Consider the following 13,929-nt stretch of genomic DNA (forward strand, 5'->3'; position numbering starts at 1 on the left):
TCCTCTTGACAAAGGTTGGATTTCTGACAAATATAGGAAAAATAAGTAGAGTTCCAGAATGACAAAACTATAAGGTGGAGGAGGAAAAGCCATGATGTTCTTCATGTACCCAGTAGCTCCAGTACTCCTCCAGGATCTCGAAGGCTCCTGTTCAGCTGCTTTGCTTGCTCAAAGCTACTGGAGCCTGTACTATCCTCCCTAGTTTTTAGAAAACTCCTAACCAGCAGTGTCAGCCCCTTTTTTTTTGTTGGAGCCATTTCAATTGTATCTAATTAATCATTGTGGGAAAAAATTTAAAAGCAAATCACAGGAATGATACTCTAGCAAGCATATTTTTTTAATAAAAGCATTATAGAAGTATAAGCACCCAGGTGAGCAGGGACTGAAACAACAACCTTCGCACATGTGGAAATGGGCAAATGACCAGGCTATGGAGTCACTCATTTAATCCATGCATAATTAATCCCTTTAAAGTATAACTGTTTCAACAGAAGGAAGAGGCAACAGAAGGGTAAGGCGGGGGCATCTGTGCCTAGTTAAAAGATTTCACTCTCCTGGGTATATGGCACATGTAGATCCAAGTAAAAGCTCTGCCCCTCAGGAAAGCCTAGATGAGAAAACATGATGTGGCACGTAAGATCTCAGACTCTCGAAGACTGTCACAGGGAGATGAGAGGACAGGAAGAAGAGAAGCAGGTTTGCTGTCCAGTATGCTGTATTTGCCTGAATCTTGCTTTGAGGGCTCTATTCAGTTTTTCTTGGGGTGTTTTTTTTGTTTCTTTTTGGTGGGGTTTTGGTTGATTTTTTTGTTTGTTTTGGAGTTTGTTTATTAACAACCCAGAAAGGCAGGAGGTGCCATTCTTACTTCTGCACAGCACTACCCAACTACCCAGTCAAGTCCCATCTGCAGCTGGCTCAGCATGTGCCATCACACTTGCTGCATCTCACATATGCCCAACTCCAGTAGGCTGCTGCGTACAGGCCATGCAAAGCATGCAATGCCCGGGTACCTTCTAACGTTCTTTTGATCTAAATAGACTCCTTAATTGATCTTTGTGGGCACTATGTATTTCCTGTTGTCTTGACGGAAATAAGCACTCAAGATTTCATCTTGAGTGAAACTGGCTCTCTCCCACCATTATTAAACTAGCAATACTCTATTAAACTCTTGCAGATACTTTCACAGAGGACAAACTGAAAGCAGGGGCTGCTACCAGGTTTTCTAAACCCCCAGGTCTAGCAGGAAGACTGTATTATAGACCTGGCATTAGAGACCGGTATAAATAGTAAAGCTAGACAAAGAACAATTTTATGACCTTTCCTGTAACCTACCATTTCCAATTTGGTCACATTAAGCCTGGCCTTTAATCTTACTTAACAAATGTTTATAACTTTATTAGACTTTTAAATCTGTCAGTTCTCCTGGGGGCAGTGCCAGCTGTTCTAGCAAGGGCTGTTCCTCCCCAGCCCAAGGCAGCTGCTGCCCATTCCCCACCACCTTCCTCAGTGGGACCCCTGCCAGCAGCCCAACTTCATGAGGCTCTCACCTACGTACCGCAGGCAGCAGGGGTGCGGCACCAGCCTTCTCCATCTATTTTCAGTGCTCATCCCTATGCAGAGCTTCATTATATTTAAAGAGGTCATTAAGAGAACATAAAGACCAGTCTAGCTTTGTTTGCTCAGTTACCTAAAATCCAGTACCACTTGCAGCCAGGAAGAATGCAAGTTTTGGTACAGACTTATGCAAGAAAACCAAACTTCAGTAGAAGTTTCCACTCATCTGTGGAAATTGAACTTCTTGCTGCATTTATGGTTCTGAGCATAATCACTCCAAATCATGTTTCAGCACAGAAAACACACGTGCTAGGAAGCTTGTGTGACTTTACTTTTGCATGGCTGCATAGGTAACAGTCACCTTACAGTTCTGCCATTGCCAAGCCTTTCCCAAAGGGCAAACGTTTTGCATAAGCAAAAACTTGTGCTGAAACTAATAGAATTTAGGCATATGGTACACTGAAATAAAGTCAAATTCCTATATAGAGTGTGGAGGAAACTTAAATTAAGGTGCTGCTTAAATACCTTGCTAAATCAGGATCTAAAGCATAGCTATGGTCCCAGAAAGAGTTAAGTCAAACGTGTCCAGCACTCATTCATTGTACAAGTAACTTCATTTCAATTAATTATCAGCGCTAACTGTAGTTAGTATCATACAATTCTGGGAAATGATGCTGACTTATAAAAACAGTAGTAAGTAGTCAATGCCTAATATTTCCAGAAGCATTAAGATTAACAGATTTATTATGTAAGTGTTAAAGCATCTATATTTCAGTTTCTTCTAACTTTATTGGAGAAGCTATTAAAGGCAGTGTCTCAAAGAATAAAAGTAAAGTGCCAGAAGTAATAATATCATTTTTAATGAAGTTTCTTATTTAGATTTACAGTCGACAGAAGCTGCTATTCTATTATGCCAAAAAGCTTCTGCCTACCTGCATAAGATCTGACATTTCTCAGAAGAAACACCAAATCTTACAGAACACTTGGAGCATTGCATTTTCTTATTAATCAGAAGAGTGAACTGATTGGCTCTGTTATTAAAGATAATTTTAGACTATTTCCTGTGTCACAAACCTAACTTTTAAAAATTTAAATGAAGTGAGCTCTTGGTTGCAGATTATACCGTGTAACTCCCACAATACTGCTTTCATTTATCTAGAAAAAAAAAATGTAAAATCACTATTTCCTATTTTATTTTATGTCACACTTGAGTTGTTTCTCCACAAGTACAAGCCAGGCTGAATACCACTTTTCCCTAGAAGGGCCAAGATTAAAAAACAAAGAAAAACACCAAAAAAAAAAAAAGCTCCAAAGCAATAGTAACTAGACAAGCAAACACAGATTCTTAGGCAACTGAGTTCACGGCCTTTCTTTCAGCCACAACAAATCCCTGGGAAGCTCCCTGACCACAATACTTAATAGCTGCCTTCCTACCATCCATGTCATTTGTTTGCATCCAGCATCACGGTTCAACACAAACTCATACAGAGGAATTAAAGAAATTCCCTTATGCTTCTGTCAGGCCTGCCTGGCCTTCAGGTCTAAGGAAATTCTTTGGTCAACAAGGATGCGGCTGAGCATTGGCTCCTCTCTTTCGGTGTACAATCTGCTGCAAAATACTTCATCCTTCCCCCTTCCTCAAGCACCAAGACAGTAGATGAAGCCTCTCCTTGAACGCAAACAGAGCAGTTATTGGAATTGTGCTGTTCCCCACAGCAATACAGACATAGCACTCCACGTGTGACAGCTCTTCAAGACAACTTTTAACCTTAAATAGGCCTGTGAACCATTAGGTTGGTGAAAGCTTGAGTCCTCAGACATTCCATTCCCAGAAACTGATATACACTCTTACTCTTTCCTTCTCTTCCCCAGTGTATCTGGCATATAGCATTGCACATCTTACTAACAGCAGCTTGAGTCCTCAAACATTCCATTCCCAGAAACTGATATACACGCTGGGGAAGAGAAGGAAAGAGTAAGAGTATCTGGCATATAGCATTGCGCATCTTACTAACAGCAGCTATCCATAACATAATGTGTTGTGAAACAATGTCAGGAGTACAATTAAAGAATTGGGCAGTTAATGCTTCACCTGTCAAACAACCAGCAAAATAAAGGTGACATAGGCAACAAAGTAAAAAATGTTTTAGGTCACATAAAAGCAACCTATAACCTTGGCATTCAAACATCTTCAAATTTGATTTTTATTACGGGACATAAAAAACAATTCATTTAAAGTATCCTTATGTTTACAGCTTCAATTCCGTTTCACAAACAAAGGGTTAAATTGATTAAACTATGCTTTGAACGATATTAAAGACAATGGAAGACCTAGAGCACACTTTTAATCACCTTTCCATGATGACAGAACCACAAAATACTGTGAGCTGCCACACCATGACTCAGGGACCATTTTAGCCAGAATTAACCCAAAATGCATTCATATTCGTGACTGTTTGTGATACTGTATACAGCTGGGAGCCAGTACTGTTACCCATTTCATGTTCCAACAGTGCTGTTGCATTGACATTCCCATGCAACTCGGGCATAGGCTGTCCTACTCCATCCCTCCTCTTCAGCCCCACCTCGTTCTTTTGTGACTCTCGGCAGGAGAAAGCAGCACTTGGCCCAGGGTGCAATTCACAACAGCTGACTGTCATGAATACCTCCCCCTCCAGGGAACACAGCAAGGGAGAGGAGACAGAAGAGTGACAAGAAGAGATTCAGAGGGAGCAAGTGGGCACCTGAGGTTTCCTGAATTGACCCTCTGAGGAAAAAAACAGGCTTTTTTTTTTTTTAAATATATCAACATTTCCCGTGTGGTTTGTATAGTATCCTTTATTCTAAGCCTCGCAGCAGGATTGCTTTCCCCGAAGCACGATAAAACCATGAAAAGATTCTTCTGCCAACTGTGCAGCATTTTTGTATGAGGATCAGAAGATGGATACGGGGAACCAAACACACCAACGTCACTTTGGTGTCCACACTAGTGTATTTTTCTGTTTTTTCCAAAAGTAAAAATATTATATGCACTTTATTTTCATAATTCCTTTGATTCTGCCTCCCATTCTATTTATTCTTTAAAGTTGAAGTAATATTTTTATATAGGTTGGTGTTAATGTTTTATAAAGGTCAAATTATAGTGGTCTCCCTACTGTTTTATCGTAGGAGTTGAGAGCTGGCACTGTAATTAAAATTCCAGCTAAATAAAGTCTGCAGGAGTCCTACTTGTAACTGGGCAATTTGGTTTTCTAGCAAACCAGAGCACATTTTCTGTTGCCACTAGTTCACTGCCACACAAAAGAAGGGAAACAAAACCCACGTGCCTGAATTAATTTACACAAAGTTTCTTATTAGTATATTCAGAGAATATACATAAATTCTAGTTATAGAATGTAATATAAATAAAATAAAAAATGCACCCATTTTCTACAACCTGCTTTTCAGTATTTTGGCAAAAATTGCCAGACAGGACAACTCAGTCTATACATAAACCTAGGTCTAGCCAAAATGTTCACACCATTGTTGATAAGGGATAATAGATTTGTAATTTGCCCTTCAGTAAAATAAACCTGAATCCCTGGCCGCAGAATGGTCCCATGCATCAATGAGATTATAATTTACTTCAGTCTAATCTGCAAGCAAGTACCAGAACTTAAATGCAAGTGTTTCACGAGTGTCAAAGATATACCAATCATGGCTACAACTTCAGCATCAAATTTCTCTTTTGCTATCAGCTACCTGTAAGCTGCTCCAGTATTGCCTCTGTTTTGCTGCCTTCTTTTAAAGGCCCCTCAGTTCTGCTTCAGTTCTCCCCACAGCCGAGAGAGAGAAGGTGGTGCTGATTTTTTTTTTTTTTTTTTTTAAGAAAGGAAACAAATCAAACCTAGTATTGAAAGTGGAGCTCCTGTCTACAAAGCAACATCCTAGATTGCTATAGGAATCACCTTTTAGGCCTTCCCAGGACTCCCAATTTTATTTTCACCTTGTTTAAAAAGAATTCTTTGGTAAAGGAAATTCAGATTTTTGTTAAAGATAATCCCTTTCAGGCAGGATTTCTTTAGCCAATTTCTTATTTCAGCAAATCCTACCACTCCCCAGGGTTGATATTTTTTCAGGGATTAAAAAAACCCACAACACAAACATTTTAGTTAATACTCACATCACAGAACATGACATGCACTTCACTACCTACAGCTTCACTTGTCTGCCCAAGAAGAAGCAGTAGGTACAAGGCCTACAAATATGCACAAAGTCATTCCAAAATGACCAGGGTTTTCAGAATCAATCCATAAAAAGTTACTTTTTCTTCCCCTTCTCTAGAGGAAAGGGTTCAGGTGGATAAGCCAAACAGAGACATAAGACAAAAATCAAGAACACTAGCCTCCAGCTAGAAAAAAAGCACTCAATCTAATAAATTTCTGAAAGACTTCATGAGTTTACTGCCAGTGCTACTTATTCTCAAAGACAGACAGAGAACACATGCCACAAGAAAGCTATGTAAAAAAGAGATGCGCCCATTAAAGCTGACAATAGCTGATGCAGATTGCTCTGTCCAGGAAAGACTGCTTTAAATAAGCAAAGGGAAAGAAAAACTGCAAGTTGAAGCATAAGCATAATTACATTAGAAAAGTTATAATTTGATTTGGATTAGCAGAGAGAAATCCCAAAAGCTAAGAATTAATTGTGAACTACATCTACAATTATTTTCAAAAATACTTGCATGCTTTAAGATATATCATTAACGTAAATGAGATTCTATGTTTAAAGGAAGATTTAACCTCACATACTACCATTAATTCTTGCTAAGTGTCCACACTGCACTTTGGAATGTAATGGAAAAAGTTAGCCAGCCATGATTCTTTTGAATGGTGCTTTCCTAAGATCCTCAAATTAAAAGTTCCGTCAGAAATGCGATCTGTGACAATACAAAGCTATGTACTACAGAAATGCATTAACGTCTCAGCATGTAGTAATTTGTGTTGCATCTCTCTGTCAGATACGAACAAGAGCTTCCTCCTGACAAAGCTGGGCTGATGCTGTAGCCTCTTCAGCATGACCCCAGCTCTAAACTACAACCAGATGTCATATGCCCCTACCCCTCATTTCCTCAGGAAGATGACCCTGTTAAATTTTGTCAACCATAAGCAATTAGTGTCAGACTATTTGCTTGCTGAGTTTTTCCAATGCTAAGCTACCTACATTTTCCTAAAAGACAGATTTTGGCCCTCCAACATGTTTATACACCTGCAGAGAACGAGGCTGACTCTTGGCCTGCATTGTTATCAGTTTAGGGAGTAACAGCTTAGTTAATCTGATTTTTGTTTTGGAATTAGCAACTGGAAATGAACAGAGAAGTCTTCCATTGAAGCACCTGGGGACATTATTAATACAAGGTTTGCACTGCAATGAGGAAGAGACCCATGCTGCTAATACTGAGCAGTCAGTCATTGGTTTAGACTATTGGAAGAACAGCTGGCATGCTTCAGCCAACCAAAGCCTACACATATTTCAAAAAAGTATTATCTGCGAAACATTATGGCCCTTGGAAAGTCTCCAGAAACAAACCAAATCTCAAACCAAGTAATCTGCTACTTTTACCTTCCTAAAACCAGACCAACCCGTTAACAGAGCATTCACTGTCACTGCGAAGATCCTGTCCCCCTTTTTTTTTTATAAAAAAAAAAAAACAAGATTGCATGGCTTTTCTCAACAAAATAGAAAAGATACTTTCTGAGTTTAGATCTTCATTTCCTCCACCTTAGAATTATAATGTCAAAATGGGGTTTCACCAACACGTATGGCTTTCCTTCCATTACTCTACAAGAGCTGACCATATCCCTGAAAGATTTTGACTTAGCCCTGAAGATTTTTTTCAGGCTAAATAATTCTTTCACATTGTTCAGTCTAATGTCCTACCTTTTCAAAAACTAGTTTAATTAAATGGATATGCATAAAAATCAGTCTATTTTAAACTCATTTCCCCCCAGGTCCTGTTAATAAGCTGACATGCACTGTTTGGAAGGCAACTGTCTGACCACCTGGCACTCAACAACCATTTTTTCCTGTTTTGTTTTGCTTTAATCATATGTGAAAGCAGTTTAACGAGTGACATGATATTCTGTTATGTTGCAACATCAATCTGGATACATCTCTTCAGAGACACATCCGAGATGTTCTGTATTACTTAGTCACAATACATACGCAGACAACTTTCTCCCTCTGTGTAAGAGTTAGGCATCAAGCTTCAATTAAAAAGCAATGCCTTAGGTATTTAAGTGCAAAAGGATCTTCCCTTTGAAGATCCTCCTCACTCTGCCTCCATGAACATGTTGTAAAAGTTCCCAATCTCCCACTTTAAAAATTACCTCCACATTTTCGCAACCATTTTGCATATCCCCAGATATTTCCTGGAATTTTGGTAACATGAGTTTGGCTTCCTACAGCCATTTAAATGGCAATAGAGTGATTAAGAGATATCCCTAATGTCTGACTTCAAATCCAAAACCAATATTTCTGTCCACGTGGCATAACAGAGTCCCAGACGCCTGGTTTTAATCATGTATCCAAGTGTCAGAACTGAAGCTCTGGTATTCAAGTTCTATACATGGGTATGTGCACATTAAGATATATCTCTTAAGAGTAAAAAGCATTCTGCTATCTGGGTAGAAAAGTTAACAGACACATTTCTGTAGAACCTGCTATACCTAAGAGTATAAAAAGCATTCTGCTATCTGGGTAGAAAAGTTAACAGACACATTTCTGTAGAACCTGCTACCACATGCCCAACACAGGAACCAAGTCATTTTTGAACATTTCATTTTCTAAAGAAGTACACTTCTTAACATAGCTAATGATCTATGTGAAATGAAAGTAATTTTAAGATGTTTGTAGAATTCAAAATGCGTTAAAGACTTCTTTATTTTGAAAAGCCACAACTCTGTTTCAAGATGGATGCACTACAGATATGTACACCTGAACAGGTGAAAAATCCATAGTTATCTGTTACCCAAAAGTCTAGGCAGTTTTCCCTGCAAGAAATTACTAAGCCAAAAATATTACCTCACTTGAACACATTCTTTTGCAAGCTACAACTACCACCTGTAGTTCCAATTACTTAAGACCTGCAATATTCAGCATGAAGAGTTAACATGGGTCTATAAGCCTCATGTTAAAACTCCATAGAGTGTTTGGCATATTTACAGTATATTGAAATAGGCTGCCACATTGGCTCTATACAAGCTGCAGAAAAAGTGAAGCAGGAGATGAATCAAGTGTGTGTGATTACACATACTGTATGGATCAGAGGAAACAAGAGAGCAACAGCAGTAATATTGATAGCATGAAACAATCACAAAAAGAGGCCACCTGTACAGTCAAATGCCATGGTAATCAGTGGGAAGAGTGGATGTGATAAATCACAAATCTCACATGGCATCATCTGAGAATCAATAGGAAATGTTTTGATGTGACCGTGATTGGCGCTGTGTTCCGTGTACACACATGATATTGTAATAGTAGGAATGGTCTTCTCTGATCTTTTCACAAGCATTATTCAGTTTGAACAAAGGAAATCTTGTTGGAGACTACAGCTTTGCTAGACAACAGAAGAACTGCCTTTAAGCATTAATGATAAGCAAACTAATATATTTCCCATCATATGAGTAAACAAAGATTTTCAATATGGTTGAACAGAAAAGTCTTTGTTAGAGTCCACAGAATAAAAAAAGTACCCAAATGCAGACAGACAAAGCCCTAATCTTGAAGCAGCCCAAGCTCTGAAACATGCAATCTATCACGTAAGAGACAGAAGAGGTCAGCCATTAATTAACATCCAAATTAAAGCTTTTCAAGTAAGGGTCAAAACTTCCTTTGTTTTGACATTTAAATCACTGGCAATGCATTCCCCAGTTTAGTATGCACAACGCATCACCCAACGCCTTTATGTTAATTGCCTCAATTTTTCAAGTGCACTGTTTGATTCATTGTCAATTAAAAATACCCCCAAAAGCCAAGACTCATGTGTGTTAAGTATAAACGTGATTAATGTAACACAATTACATTTCCACATTTGATGAGTCTGATTAGGAACTTTCTATCAGCCTGGCGTGATGGAGCATTGTCACTATCAGCGACCTGTCAGCCTTGCCAAAGACAAGCTTGCTGATAGGGAAGCATTTCATGGCCACAAATATTTCAGAAAGGTGTAAAACCTGTAATTAAATGCTGCCAATTATCACCTTATCAAGAACGTAGCAGTCTTTATGATCTTCTCTGTTTGATTGCAGAAGATGGTCCTAGGTCTAAACTAAAAAAAGCCATAAGGAAGAAAAATCCAGTAACGTCATTGCTTGTTAAAGCAATAATTATGTGGACAGACCCTCTAATATTTCCAGAAAGTGACTCTATGAATCTTCTCCACTACATCAAGGGAACATATGGTGTAAGAAAACAGCACTCAGGGAGAAGAACTGGGCAGGCTACAAGTAGGAAAGCAACGCCTGATTTTGTTTGTGGTCATAGAAAACACAAGTTACATGGAGATAAAGGGGTCTGATGAGAAAAAAAGTCAAAATTAAGAAAAATAAATGACAAATTTAGGAAAATAAAATTATCCAAGTCTGGAAGTTGCTGTTAAGTGATACTCGATGGTAAAGTGAAAAAAAAAGCAGTTCAGCCTGAGCACAATGAGATAAAAGCTAAGAAATAGCAACAGAATCCCAATGAAACTAACGGGAAGGAAGGTATGCATACACAACTGGACTGATGTAATTTTTATGACCAGCTTATAAGTAGGCTTTGATAAGAATTGGTACAAGTCAGAATAAGAAATAAGATAAGATTCTGTACCCTCAGTTTGGGCTTCTCTTCCTTCTTCCCATTAGTAAATGTAAAATATAATTAACATTGCCATATTTAGAAGTAATAAATACATAAGAACCGGCCATAACCTATATTTAATTACAAGGGAGATACTAGCAGTGAAATGTACAGTAGGTCCTCATTTAAATTGAAAAATAAAAAAAAAGAAAAAGACTGTTTTATTGCGGTTCAGAAAAGAATTAAGGAGCTCCTTGGCTTATCGAGGACTACAAAAGCAATCACTGCTATAGACCTGCTGTGCATATTCGCTCTATTAATTTACATAGCCCTGGTAAGCGTCACATTGCAATGCAACTGCTAAATTACACTGCTCTTGGGTAACGGGTATAAAAAGATGCAAGAGCATGCGAAGTGTATTCAAACAGACAATTAAAAATATCAATTCTGTTGACAGCTAAAATGAAGAAACTGTGCAGAGGTTTAATGCTACTGCATGAAGGACATACTGTTTACGAGTGATTGAATTAACTAGAATCATGCATCGACAGTCTGCCTTTGTCAAACACTACATATTAGGCCAATTTAGTGTCTGCTTATTAAAATAATTTAATTCCAAAGACTGTTTCCAGGCATTTCTAAATCTCCTCCTGCTCTTCCCTCCTCCTCACGTTAATGATGGCATCTTAATTATTGTGCTAGTTTCACACCAGTGTAATTTGCTGGGTCACCAGAGAGCAGCCCAGTCAACTTTGGCTTAACCAACTCGTCCTTTAGGTGTTTGGGAGGACAAGCAGGAGGACAGCATGAGATCTGGCCAGACACGCTACAGCCTCAAAGTTCAGAAGCAGCCAAAGAATACAAAGATTATTTTTATTCAACTTAACACTAACTTGTTAATATGACTTTTCTTTACATAGGTCTTCAACTTTGCATGCTTATTAAGTCTGTAATACTTCCTATATTCTATGAATTTCTACTTTTAACCATGTAGGCATAACGTGTTCATCAACTCTTTAAAATAAGAATTTTAAAAAAAATTGCCTAGAGAAATTAGAAGTTTGAAATCTTTCTTCTAAACTGAAGAATAACCTTACATCTCTGAATAGCATTACTACTTACGATCTAAATTTCCTCTGAAAATGCAACTAATTAACTTATCAAAATGCTTAGACTAAAAATGTTATCCTAAAGGTTTGCTCTAGCACCTGTTAAAGGCTGAATGACTTGAGAGAGTCATTTCAATAGACTCTGGCAACCAGTTCTGACATTTCATTTTGAAAAGTTAGTGCTATTTTAAAACAAGCGTGCACAGATATTACACCTTCATCCAAACATGCATAACAGTGAAAAATATATCAGTATGCAGTAATAATATCTAGAGGGAACTGAGATGGGAAATGTGTGCATTTAATGAGCAATATTGCTTTGCATTTCTTGGTTTCACCAAACTATCGCTATGCATCACATTGTAGGATCTAGATACTGTACATAGATGCCAAGCAGTACTGTCTCATGCTGCATACCTACAAGAATTCCTGGTTCAACAGCAAGCAACCAAGCATGACAAAGAAACTATTAGTAATATGTATCACATATAAAAATGCTGGCATATTTGGAAGTTATGAAAATGGCAGCACTTAATATCTTTAAGTGTTCAAAAATCATTGACCATTGGATAAGGTACTACCTTAGTTTGACAGCCGTGAAATCCCAAAGCCACAGAACTGAATAAACAAGTTGTAACACTTGCTCACTGAAGTACTTGAATGAACTAACACCAGGACTGAAAGACAGTTAAATCTCCTTCAGTTTAATGCTTTGAGTACACAATGCCAGATTGGATTTTATAATGGGACACCTGGTCATTGGAAATATTACTGAATATCCCAGTTGTATGACACACGTAGTAACAATTTGCTATCACTGACAATCACAAGCTTCATCCAGCCTCCTCTGAATTTCATGTAAAGACTTGGACTTGCACCGGCTTTGAATGAAGCTTCTAGGATATAAGCTTCTAAATCTGAGTTGCAGAGATGAATTAATAGTGAAATGTTGATAGACAAGCCCATAGGAAAGACTATAAAAAATATCAGAGTAAATTTACTTTAAAAAAGTGGGTGATTCTAAGTTTTCACAATAATCATATTGTCCTAAATGATTATATATAGTATTTTGCCATCTCTAATACATGGAACAGAGTAAAGTCTGTAGAGAGATAGGACTAATGCAGGGGAACCCAGACAGAATCATGGCAATATTCAAAACCCTACATACAAAAAGAGCTTTCTGATAGATGGCAGGAGTGATATGAATACATAAGCAATTCTGATTTTTGCACAATAGTAATATATGAAAATAACATACGGTTCAGGACTGGCTGGTCCTCTGTGAATTCAAATGGCTGTTCAATATAAAAAGCCTTTTGCTGGAATCCAGGGACACATTCTAAATCTTCAGCACATGCAAGCAGCAGAACCTGAGGGAAAAAAAAAAAGGAAATAGACTTTTAACATCCACTCATTCATCCATCACGTTGGCTTCTGGGAATGATACTGGGTTTAGGCTCAGTGCTCATAAAACAAAACATTGGGCTCCATGCTCATAAAACAATATCCATCACGCCACACTTTCCCTTCAAATCTTGCTAAACAATTTTTTATGTAAGGTTTCTGCTTCTATATGTGTGGGCTGGCATGGAAATTACAAAATAGTAGCTTTCAAGGTTAAGTTCAGTTCAGATTATCAATAAAGGATATTATTGTTTTTTGTGAAAACATAGGATGTAATGTTGTTCCTAAAAATAACAGGTGAATACAGCTAGGCTTAAATACATGCATAAATTAAGCACTCTTAAGTTGATTTAAATAATTGATAAATTATGGTCTGCAAACCTAGTTTCAGAAAGTTGATCACCAAGTTACAGAAGGAATTCTTTATTCAAGAGTGAAGTTTCACATCATAGAAGTTTCCTTTATAAAACTTCTTTGCTAACAAATGTAAACTGTTGCCTTTTTTTTTTTCCTTCCTCTCTGAGCCACAGTTTGTCCATTTTCCCTGTAATCAAAAACTTGTTTACACCAAGGGAAGACTGAAAATGAAGTGTGTGCCTCATAGTGGAGGTGGATCTGAAGGTTAAAGTTGAATACAGTTTGTGTCACTGTTAGTATGTGGTCAGAGTTCCCTGTCACCACAGGAACACTTAGCAAAGGAGGAAGCTTAAAAGCAAAATAAAATTGGTTGGAAATAGGTACGATGCTAATCTCAGTCTCTGAAGGTTTATGTTCTATGCCTGAATAGAGACAACCACCTTGAAGGCTATTTTTCTTGGCAGCTTTTAAATGAGAGCATGGGGCTAAGAATGTCCAAGAAAGATGCAGCAAGAAAAAAGATTGCCAAAAATTTTAAAAGGTTAAACAGAGAGGCAAAAGGAGGCAAGTTCAAGAGTAGGAAAAGCCAAATCTGTATTTTTCAACCTATGTATGTGTAACCGCATTTTCAAAAGTACTTTCCACTTCTGTCATGGTTTAACCTCAGTCGGCAACTAAGCAC

The 13,929-nt window shown here is 37.9% G+C and overlaps 1 protein-coding gene across 2 annotated transcripts in view; it reads right to left on the bottom strand.

Moving 5' to 3' along the window:
- The window catches only part of CDH13 (cadherin 13), a 550,600-nt gene that overhangs the window by 437,974 nt on the left and 98,697 nt on the right, over window positions 1–13,929 (bottom strand). For both annotated transcript variants that reach the window (XM_009277294.1, XM_019471535.1), the window contains exon 2: window positions 12,745–12,856. In XM_009277294.1, the coding sequence (XP_009275569.1) occupies window positions 12,745–12,856 (112 nt within the window). The remainder of the gene's footprint in view (window positions 1–12,744; window positions 12,857–13,929) is intronic.

The sequence above is a fragment of the Aptenodytes forsteri genome, unplaced genomic scaffold (genome assembly GCF_000699145.1).
Source record: "Aptenodytes forsteri isolate BGI_AS27 unplaced genomic scaffold, ASM69914v1 Scaffold50, whole genome shotgun sequence".
NCBI classification, from domain to species: domain Eukaryota; kingdom Metazoa; phylum Chordata; class Aves; order Sphenisciformes; family Spheniscidae; genus Aptenodytes; species Aptenodytes forsteri.